The sequence below is a fragment of the Corylus avellana genome, chromosome ca1 (genome assembly GCF_901000735.1).
Source record: "Corylus avellana chromosome ca1, CavTom2PMs-1.0".
In the NCBI taxonomy this organism is placed as follows: domain Eukaryota; kingdom Viridiplantae; phylum Streptophyta; class Magnoliopsida; order Fagales; family Betulaceae; genus Corylus; species Corylus avellana.
This window is the reverse complement of record NC_081541.1, coordinates 39,260,234-39,271,931: the sequence shown is the minus strand read 5'-3', so window position 1 is coordinate 39,271,931 and position 11,698 is coordinate 39,260,234. Positions and strand designations below refer to the sequence as shown.

The 11,698-nt window shown below is 37.5% G+C and overlaps 1 protein-coding gene and 1 non-coding gene across 2 annotated transcripts; one reads left to right on the top strand and one right to left on the bottom strand.

Annotated features, from left to right (window-relative positions):
* Positions 1 to 2,125: 2,125 nt before the first annotated feature.
* On the bottom strand, positions 2,126 to 11,190 carry LOC132167734 (Golgi SNAP receptor complex member 1-2). The gene is made up of 6 exons (XM_059578759.1): positions 10,867 to 11,190; positions 8,967 to 9,163; positions 5,168 to 5,257; positions 4,996 to 5,067; positions 2,453 to 2,582; positions 2,126 to 2,350 (listed from the first exon to the last, which is right to left on the bottom strand). Exons 1-6 carry the CDS (start codon positions 11,003 to 11,005, stop codon positions 2,253 to 2,255), a joined length of 726 nt encoding a protein of 241 aa, XP_059434742.1. The 5' UTR covers positions 11,006 to 11,190; the 3' UTR covers positions 2,126 to 2,252.
* Positions 6,984 to 7,056, top strand: TRNAQ-UUG (transfer RNA glutamine (anticodon UUG)). Its single transcript has one exon. It is a non-coding gene; the product is annotated as a tRNA-Gln (tRNA).
* Positions 11,191 to 11,698: the final 508 nt, after the last annotated feature.

Sequence of the window (11,698 nt, the reverse complement as noted above, 5' to 3'; positions counted from 1 at the left end):
GAATCCGAAGAACCCCATCCGATTATGGGGGTTCATTTGATAATGGTTTTTAATTAAATGGTGAATTTTGCATCTTGGTTGTGATGTGACGGAAACGTGAAAGTTGCTTTTTGAATGTTTTGTAAATATTTTGTATGTTGTATTGTTTGTAAATGCTCTTAATTATTTCTTTACTAAAAGAGCGGAAAGATGTCCTTAAAAAAGTAATGACACTGGTACATGAGTATATGTGGCACACCAATTTTGACCAGAAAAATACTAAGACATGAATGCCCATCCGTTAGGGCAAGCCTAAAGCTAGAAGCTAGCTAGTGTTCACATGCATGCACAGTCGCCGAGCTAATCAATTTTGAGAAATGCTATATTTTTTAATTTTTGTTTTTAAAAGTCGAATCCTAAACGATATGTCATCATCTCACGAGTTAGTGTCACATTTTTTTAAAATAATAAATCTCATGAAATAATAACACATTATTTTTAAAATATATGGGCATATTTAAAATATGCCGATTGCCAAATAAGAATGTATGATGTAATGCTGCCTACTTTAATTGTATGGCAGAATCTGATGATGAGTTGCTCCTTGATCATTATATCTGGATGAGGATGAGCTTTTTAGCATGAAGAATAAACTGCGAATCACAGAAGAAAGTGTGCACTGATTCTTGACAAGGAAAGTATTCTTATTCCCCTCACGGTGGTTTGCATGCGAAGGAAGCAAACTTTGTAGGATGAGCACATATTTCCTCCATCATTGAGAATGTTTTGATTTCAATTCCAACAGTTTTGCACTTCTGGGCTGAAGCCCAGATTTCCGACTGTTAACACCCAAAAAGAGCGAGCAGATCAAGAAATCGATGCACCACTTGTGGTGTTGGCAGTGGTCGTGGCGGCAGCAGGAGGCGGCAATGGTTTTTGATCATCACCTTGGCGGCCATAGACCGACGTAGAGAGGGATTGGCATAGGCCATGGCCTCCCCACTTTTGAAAGGTTCTATATAAATATATTTTAGCATACATCTCTAGGCCAAAAAATTTTAGTTTGAGTCCCGGCCCCTTAAAAGGTAGTCCAAAAAATTAAGTACACAAACAAATGTGGTCCAATATGAATTGGATCTAAATTTGCACTAGAATCAATAATAATATTTGTCGGTCGGTAAACAATTGAAAATATAATTTTTGCATTATAAGCATAATATAGTTTAACATTTAGACTTTTGGGAATTGTCAGAATTGTGTCAAGGGTTAGTAAGCACCAATAGATCAAATATCTACCAACTTATTTATTGTATTCTTTATTTTTTATTTTTTATTTGTTTTTTTATTCCTACGAACTTGTTTATTGAGTTGTTGTGCTTGTATGTACTTTTCTCATTGCTACCACAACTACAAAACGAACACTTTCAGCCATAAATATTGTCACACTGGTACTTACTTTTCTCGTTATTACCGCAACTACTGAACAAGCATTTTCAGCTATAAATATTGTCAAAACTAGGCTTCACAACAAAATATCTTAAACATCAAAAAAGAAATTGTTACAAAATTTGGTATATATTCATTCTTCAAGTGATTTTCTGGATTTAAAAGAACATCATGACTATTTTGATAGGTAGGAATGGGACAAGCATTCAAGCAGAGGACTCAAAACTCTTTGAAAAGGTTAAGCTTGGTGCACTTCATGGTATTTTGGAGAGAGACTAAAATGTTTATTGTTACAAGTACAATTCCATGAAGATAAACTTCATCTTAGTTTAGGCCCTTTTAAATAGCTTCTTCGTGGCATGAACCTCCATTTATATAACCCATGTCCATTAACTAATTCCTCTACCTTATTGAGGAGATAACAAGAATTCTCCAAATTGGAACAAATTAATGCCTGGATATGCATTTCATAGCCCAGTTTTTTTGTTTATTTGAAGAAGGATCTCTCCCTTCTCATAATTGTAAGCACAAATCGGCTTGGAATTTTGCATTTTTCCGATATTATTGTACCAAAAAATTTGCAATCTGACATATATGAAGAAACCCTTCAAAATTCAAGGTGGGTTTATTTATTAATCTTTTCACAAAAGACAATGGAAGGAAGGAAGGAAGAAAGAAAGATGGCAAGTGTTTAGATGAACAATTGGTATGGAAACATACTTTTGAAACACAAGTGGATTTGTTGTAACAAATTACAGAAGCAAAAATTCCTAGAAAAAGCAACATCATTTCTGATTTTCCCATATGAATAAAAATCACATCTTTAGTTATTTTGAAAGCCAATAGATGATAAGAAACAACGTACAAGCGGCAATGACTGCTGATAAAATCAGAGTGTCTCTCGATCGCCGCCGTTTGATTGAACCTGCAAAAGCCGGTACGAGATTAATCTCATTTCAGTCACAAGATTTATGGTAAATAATATCAAGAAATCACACTAGGGTGTAAAAATTGCTTCATGAGGTACCAAGTACGCCACGGATTATGGGAAATTTGTCACTTAGATGCTTTACTTTCCCTTGAACATCCCCAAAAAAAGCCTTTTGAGAGCTCAAGACATGTCTTGTTGTTTGAGCCTGACTGATCACATCATCTATCTGCACAATTTTGAACCAAAGATTGCAATTTGGAGAATTCAAAAAAGTTCATTAAAAGCACAAGGAGCGCAACCCAATAGGCATTTATTTTCAGAATACCGTATAGTATTTGAATGATTATCCAAAGTTCAATGCTTAACATAGAAAAAAAAAATTATTCAGGGTGGATTTATTAAAAAGAGAAAAAAGGCGAAAGAAAATCAGGTGTCTTGAGCATTCATACTTCGCAGCTTTGGGACCAACATGAAAGTATATGTGAGAGCCAAGAGAGGTTGAAGCATTAGATTTTACCAATCAAAATGAAGGGGATCATTGAAATAACACATTAACCTTTACACATCTATAAGTAGAGGAGCCATAAAATACATAGTTTTAGCTTCTTACAAGTAGGTTAGGTACGATACGACGGACAACTTACACAGGCACTTAGGTCAAAAATAAGGTACAGGCTTCATATAAGCTAATAACAAAAGTTGGCAGTCTTTTTTTGGGTTAATAAATATTTTAATTCCAGGAACCTACAGATGTTAAGCCTCACTTGGTAAAGGAAGCCAAATTGATCTTTGTTCATTCTCTTATGGACCCAACATGGAGGATAGTGATCCTGGTCTCTCCCAACTTTCCTGAACCAGTTCCAGCTTAGCGCCATTTGGGTAAGAGGCCTTAACAGGTCCCAAGCTTCATGGTCAAAGTAGTAATAAAAATGAAAATGAAAATAAGAATGCATTCTTTCCATTGACTGTAATTGTTTCACCATATGTCCTGCTAATACCCTGAACGTTGCAAATTTCCCTCATAACCAGAGCAGTCACCAGGTTCTCAAATGTTCCCCTTGGTAGTTTTTTGCTACACCAGTACACCTAGATAGAAGAATTCTACGCAGAGAACCAGAGATATCTCCATTCTGTGGCTTACACCTATCCTTTAGTTTTCTTAAGCCTAAACCAACCTCACTTTCAGGATACTGGAGAGCCTTCCACGATTCCATCCAACTGTCTTTATATCCATTGTCCCTTCATCACTTTGCCTCAAAACCTTTCTAGGCAGAGATTGACAGATTCACCCTAAACAGCACAACTTAAGCCAACTGATACTCCCAGCACATGCAATAGCGCTGCTGTCCAGCTCTTAATTATATTTAAGTAATCCTGTCCATCAGGCGTTGACAACCTGAGATCTCAATCTATAAGTCATCTGAAAATAATGATGCAGCAATCGATGCTTAAAGGCCTCCACCAATTGGAGATTCGGGGAGACACGATATGTGCAAGAGCCACACCTAAACACTTGACTAGGAAACCTTCTCAAATTGCATACTTACCAAGTCCCAATTTCCTTCCTGTTCCACAACTCAAGATAAGAAAATAATACTTCGGTGCCTGAGTAATGGTCATAGACTCACACCAACAGCCGATGGTCTGGTAGCAAAATCCCATGCCACCTGGAGGGCAAGATTGCATAAAAGAGTTTGTTTCCGAGGTGAACATAAGACCACATTCTTTCTCAGAACCCACATAAAATAACTCGATGTCGTCGCAACTATATCTTAATTATAACGTAGAATTTGGCTCACCTGAACAACATAATATACAAAGTTGTAACCAACCTACTCCAATAACCACTGCAAGGCACTAATTCTGCTTTGTAAACCTAAATGACCTTCAGATATGATTGTGGAAACCCTCAAACCAATAGAGAATTCATAGTGGTTGGCAACGAGGAATTTATAGAACTCCAATGATCACTAACTGCTAAAACATTCTAATATCACAGACATAAGATTGGAGGAATCCGTTAAAATGTGCTTCAAGAACACCATGAGACCATTTCTCAGCCAAATTGCTGGTCTTAGAACTAATTTTTCAGCACAAATTTACCTCTATCAACTAAGAGCCTGTTTAAGATTACGTTGGGATATAGATCTTTTGTCTATAGAAAAAGTATGAAAGAGTTTTTAGCAAAAGTCTTATTTTCAAGCTTTTCCAAAACGCAATTTTTGGGCCTTTTTAAAGCAAAAAAGTAAACAAATTGCTTTTTAAGTTTTTTACCAATCATACCCATTTTTGCTTGACAAAGCTTTTTATGTACTAAAAACATTTTTTAAACTCCTTAACACAATTTCAAGCAGGCTCTAAATCTCTACTAAACGGTCAATTGATCACTACTCCATATTATTCGACTATGTTACATATATTTTTTTTTTTCATCATGTACTCAAACAGTCCAACATTAACTTTTAACTAGTGAATTCATATTTTACTCTATCCATTCATGCACTGCGAGTCAAAGACCTAAACATTGCATTCCTCACATCATATGAAATAGAAAAATGTGTAGTAAAGATGCATATAGGTAAATTTCTTTCTAGAGCATACGACCTGTAACAAGACAATATAATAGCAACTAAGCTTACATGAGCTATACTTCCATGGATGGCTGCTCTCTCCCGTAGTAACTGCATCCGTGGGGACATACTCCCAGAGGCCTGCATGAAAGAGAGCAAAACAAACCTTACTTTGAGAAACAAAACAATAAAAAATATTACCATAATTAGGATATAAGTAAGAGCTTTTAGCCAGGCTCACCTTATACTCACTAATATCATCCCTGACTGAACTCAGAAGCTCGGCATGTTCCTTCATTGAATTTATGTTTCCCTTGATTCTTTTAAATTCCTGAAAGAAAAATACACCATTTCTTCATGGGACAGATGCCAATGATTGACAGTGACATGATAAAATGCTCATCATAGTAGCAACCCTAGTACACATAAAGTATACAAGAGAAACCCATATAGTATAGAAAAAGAACAAAACTCCAAAAACTCAGAAAAATTAGAAACATGCAATCTAAACAACTCTACTAGCCATGTATACAAAGATTTGGAACAGCATCTTCTTTAACTCTAACATCCCCATCTCACGACCTTCAAAGCTCCTTGCGTTTTTTTCTCTCCAAATACACCACAATAAACATATAGGAGCAAATCTCCACAATTCCAACACCATACATTGTCCCAATTGTCCTCTCCAACTCAAAAAAAAAAAAAAAAAAAAAAAAAAAAAAATTGTCCTCTCCAACTCACCAACAAATCTCTTACCCTTCGAGACATAACCCATGCAACCCCAAACAATTGAAAAGGCAAGCTCCACAGTTCTCTTGCCAACTTAAAATGAAAAAGAAGATGATCAATAGACTCCCCACTTTTCTTACACATACAACATCAATCCACCACAATTAAATTCATCTTTCATAGATTATCCAAAGTTAAGATTTTCTCTAAAGCCGTCGTCCACACAAAATACGCCACTCTCGAGAGAGCTTTAACTTTCCAAATACTCTTCCACATAAAAAGGGAATTCACTAGAGTAGATAACACCTGATAGTAAGACTTTACTTCAAACGATTTTCTTTTAGAAGGAATCCAGCTCATTTTATCATCTCCTTACCTTACTCTTTGGGAATACAACAAGAGGAACGGAGGAAACTTCTGGAATGTCGATGTATCATGAATAATACAACCCCAACAAAGAAAAAAAAAGGTTCGCACATGAATGTTAAAGCCACATGACTAAACTAACACTAAAACCCCATACTACACATCTCCTATCTCCCAAAGAGTATTTCTCAAGGAAGATGCTGAATTCAGTTGAAAAGCAAATTCCAGCTGGACTATTGAGCATTCTTCTAAATAATATCAGACTTTTGAAAAAAAAAAAAAATGAAAAGGTGAGGAATCTGGAAGGCAACATAAATCAGAATAGTTTTTTTTTCTTTTTCTTAAGGCAATAAACTGTGGCATCCTTCAACCAGAGCAAGTAGAAGTTATAGGCATTTTCTATTGATACAAATACATCAACACACAGAAAATGATTTCCAATGAGCATCATACTCAAAGCTTATTTGTTAGCTAATGTATCTCTTTTTGTCCATTTGGTGGTGTGGGATGGGAATAGCAATGTCAGTAGCGCTGACAAAGCATGAGTTACTTACCAGGAAAAAAAAAAAAGAGGAAAAAAATATTACAGAGAATGACTTTCGTATTCAAGCAGAAAGCACATAAAAACTTAAAGCACATTAATGCCATATATCCTTACGAGGTGATTGCAAATTTGGAATCAATTGCAAAGACGAATAACTAAATCAGATCTCTTCTCAAATCAGATGATGCAACCCTTGTCAAAACTGTGCCACATAAGTACAAAGATGAGAATAACAAACCAAATGTCTGCCCCATGAGTTGGATCACAGTTCAAACATTTGATCTCATTGTATGGAAGACAAGCAAGGCTGTTTCAGACTACAAAGGTCATGGCACTAAACCATTAGTATCTTTTACAATCTACACAGTTAATGTCACCATCCACTAAAGATGATCTTATGTAAGCCTAGACTCAGGTTGGTTCTATTGTGTAGTGGTTAGCACTCTGGACTTTGACTCCAGCAACCTGGGTTCGACTCCCGGGTAGGACCTACTATTATTATCCCCACTCGTTTTGGGGTGGGCTAGGTGAAGAGTTCAAATATTACCTGGTGAGTTTGTCTAACGTTTGTTCTCCAATCTTTGAGGGAGGGTTGGGTATTGGGAATTTGTTGGCGTTTAATCACACTCTCTTATGAAAATGGTTGTGGCGATATGGGCTTGAAAGACAAGCTTGGTGGAAAGTTGCGGTGGAATCGAAATATGCAAGTTTATAGGAGGGTGGTGCTCTCTTGTTCCTGCTAGAGCCTTTGGGGTGGGGTTGTGGAAGAATATCAGCAAAGGGTGGGATAATGTTTTCAGCTTTACTAGAATTGAGGTGGGAGATGGCACCAAGATCAGATTTTGGCATGACCAGTAGTGTGGGGAAGTGGCTTTTAAGGTAGATTTCCCTGTTTTATTTGGTCTCACTTGCGCTAAGGACGCCTCTATAGCGGCTAATTTGGAGTTCCTGGGCGGTTCCTACAAATGGAATGTGAACTTTGCTAGAACGGCACAAGATTAGAAGGTGAATGTCTTTGCTTCCTTTTATCGGGTGTCACATTCAGTTAGAGTGAGAAAAAAACGTGAAGATCAGTTGTTGTGGGCGTCTTCCAAGAAAGATTTGTTCAAGGTCAAATCCTACTTTTGCTTGTTGGTTTCTCCTGTAGGGAGCCGCTTCCCCTAGAAGAGCGTTTGGCGAACACAAACTCCTTCGAGGGCGGTAGTCTTTGAATGGTCAACGGCTCTACGCAAGATCCCCACCTTGGATAATCTCAGGAGGCGGCACATCATCGTGATAGATAGATGTTTGTACAAAAGGAATGGGGAATCGGTGGATCGCCTTCTTCTCCATTGTGATGTGGCTTCCGCCATTTGGAGTGCCTTTTTTAGTCGTTTTGGGTTGTCCTGGGTTATGCCTAGAAGTGTTGTTGATCTGCTGAATTGTTGGTGGTCCTTTAGCAAGCCTAGAAGTGCTGCGATGTGGAAAATGGTGCCTATGTGCCTCTTCTTGTGTGTATGGAAGGAAAGGAATGATAGGTGCTTTGTGGATGGGGAGAAGACGTTGGGGGAAATTTTATCTTTGTTCTATAAAACTTTGTATTTATGGACAGCGGTGTATATGTCTTCTTTGTCAATTAATTTTAGTGATTTCCTTGTTCGTTTTGCCCTTACTAGTTAGGTGGTTCTTTTTGTATACTTTTAGTGTACTTGGGGGCACCTTACGCTTTTATTGATATTTATTTAAATTACTTATCAAAAAATCAATGTAGCCTAGACTCTGGTGTTTCTCAACTAGCTTTATTTTCATAGCATGTTTAGCTTTATTTCCAAATGACATATATACTAATATTAGCACTCTAGCAGCATGCTATTTTCTCTTGTACAGGTATCTTCATAGAATTAATATTTTTGATACAATTATCAGTTCAAAACCCACAAAGCATGTTAAATGCTTGATTGAAAGGAGCAGAGAAACGGATGGAAATCTGCAGCTCTTCAGTCATAGTGTGTCCTCCTGCTATAACAAATAGTTTAACTGCATCGGTAAAGAACCTAAACACATGTATATCATAAAGATTTTTTTCGAGAACTGCTGAGTTAGCAATAAAATAGCTGATAGTAAAACTTCAATAACTGGAAGTCAGTAAATAGTTGCATCAGGTTCCTAATTACCGACTTACAACTTTTTCTTAAAAACTCACAGGCACATGCAAGATTTACTAATCTCAATACATGATGATGTACAAAGTATGATAAATTGTGTTTTTTTTAAAAGATAAGAAATTGCAAAGAATCTGACAAATTATGTGAAACTTCGTAGACATTTCTTCTTGTTGGGTAATGCAGCAGATGATGACTTTCTGAACTGAGTGAAAGTAACTAATGCAATGGGGTAAAATAGTTCATTATACAAAATAAACCTGGGTAAACTCATGAAGTATATCTCTATGCCTTGCAAGCTTCTGAGTTACAGAAGTAGCTGGAGCAGCAGATGCAGCACATCGGCTCATTGAGTCATTTACATCCAGTAGCTTCTCAAGCAACGATTGGATTTCCATTTCCATGGACTTCCACGATCTGCTGGACCCAACAGATGGGGACCCAGTATCCACATATCCTGATTATGCATTTAAATTTCAGATGGGGACCCAGTATACAACACACACATAATATCATAAAGCAAAAATTACACTTTTCCCTCCTGTCTTATGGTGTGAATGAGATTGGTTTGCCAACTTGTGCTATATAAAGTATCACTTTGTTGAGTTCCACACATCACACTTGCATTAAACATTATAGTGCAACAACACAGGTGGGATTCTAAACCACAAGTGAGTCAAGTGCCACTTCTTTATACCACAAGCATGTAAAGAGCTACTTCTTCCAAAAACAGATAATCTACACGTGCATATTTTCACGGCGGAATGTGACAAACACCAAAGGAGTGAACCAAAGATGGGTGAAGTGCCATTATGGACAAGGATCCCATTCATTCATATACTCCCACTCTCCATATCCAACAACATGCTAGATGTCTATGGCGCACAATGGTTAGACCAAGGGTGAATGAAGAGTAATGGTTTCAGCAAAAGCAATGGCATGGACTGCTACAGTGAGTCTAGGGCCTACTAGAACAGAGTTGAATTTAAACGAATAATTTTGCAGCCTTTCATAGCCAAACACAAGGTGTAATTTCCCCAACAACTTCATTTTGAGAAGAAATAGGGAGAGAGGGTTCATTGTAGTCACTAAACTCACTAATGTATTCGACACTAAAGCTACAGAAACTAATAATGCGATAGACAAATAAATATAAAGCGAAATAATAAATAAACACAAAGAATTACGTGTAGTTAGGTGATAGTCTTCAACTATGACTAAGTGATAGACTTCAAATGTGACTTTGATTCTTGAACTCCACAATATGCTCGAATATCCCCTCAAACTCAAAGTGGAAAATTGTTGAAACTTGAGTTTGAACTTTGGTCGACAATGGAGGCTTGAGATGGTGGCCAGAAACTTGCCGGAGTTGGTGGCAGCCGACAGAGGTGGTTGGAGTTGATGGCGCCTGAATTGGAACATCAGCTGCTCCAGACTTTGGCGACTGTGTTAGGCATTGGCTACTATGGCCTGAAATTGAACATCAGTGAATGTGGCCGGCATCGGCTACTAGCTGGAACTTGAACATTAACAACTTTTTGGTCGGCATCGGTTACTTTGACCGAGATTTTGACATTGGTGACTTTTGGCGGCATCGGCTACGGTGGCTGGAATTTTGACATCGGCTACTATGGCTAGAATGGGCCAACTATGGGCTTTAAAGGGGATATAGGCTGCCTCACTTTAGTTTAACGTGGTGCCATCATGTTATATCAAGGCCTCACTTGGAGACTCCTAAGATGTTTATTTCCCCAAATTTTCAATTCAAAGCTCTCAGGGCGCAGGCTAACTGCTAGGACCAATCTTAATTCATGCATTGCAATGGCATAATCACCCATTTACAATTGAACTTATCCCCCCATTCAACCTTCCAAATTTTCTTTTCTTTTTTAACAGATCTTTACCATAAATTCCCTAAGATATCTCAAAACCCACTAACATAAATATACCCAAAAGAACATATATATTTTAACGATGATTACTAAATTTTCCCCTCTGCGCTTTTCAATGAGATTAAATTACTTATCAAAAAAAATTCCCAAATCTAACGCAGACCCATCAATCCCAATACCACGAATATCCCAAAACGCAATGCAGAAAGTGGAAAAAGCAGAGAAAACAAAGAGAGACAGAAAGTGCAGTAGCACGAGAAACTCGTACCGCCTTGGGTGAACCTTGCGCCGAGTTTGGCGTAGGAAGAGAGCTTGACGTCGAGATCGCCCTCGATCTTCCGGGCCTCTCTCCTCAGTTCCTCCCAACCAGACTCCTGCAAGTCCAGATTCGGATCCCCGGACGTCATTTGGATCTCCCCGATTTCAATTCGGATCCTGCACTTTCCGCTTCTCGTCTGGTTTTTCTAGTTACTGATCCGACGGTGGCAATTGGTTCAGTTATTACAGTTGTAATTCTTTCAATGCCTTCTTCACTATTTTGGTTCTCATTTCTTCACGCATAGAGAGAGAGAGAGAGAGAGAGTAGACCTGAACGTGGATCTACCGCATCGGCCAAAACAACACTTGGGGATTTAAGGTTTTTTTATTTTGTTAATTTGATTTAATTTTCAACTAAAGTTATTGGAAACATATTTTGTTTTTCACTTAATATAAGCGGAATTCAATCTTCCCTTGGAAATTGGAATCGTGGGTTTAATAATTACGATTTTTAAAATTTTGGGAAACTTCAGAAAACCCTCCTAAACTTCAAGCCGATTTTAAAAACCCCCCTTGAACTTCTAAAACTCTCACTTAGGCCCCTTGAACTTCCGTTTTCTCTCACTTTGGACCCTTTTAACGTTAAAGTCAAACAATTTGACTTTTTATACCCATTTTACCCTCCTCCAAAACTACGTCGTTTTGTGTCCTAAAACTACAACACCTACTCAGCCCAAAACGACGTCCTTTTAGGCATTAATTTAAAAAAAAAAAAAGTAAAATTTTAAAATTTTAAAAATTTTTTTAAAAAAAATATTAATCGGGAGTGGCTCAGCCACCCC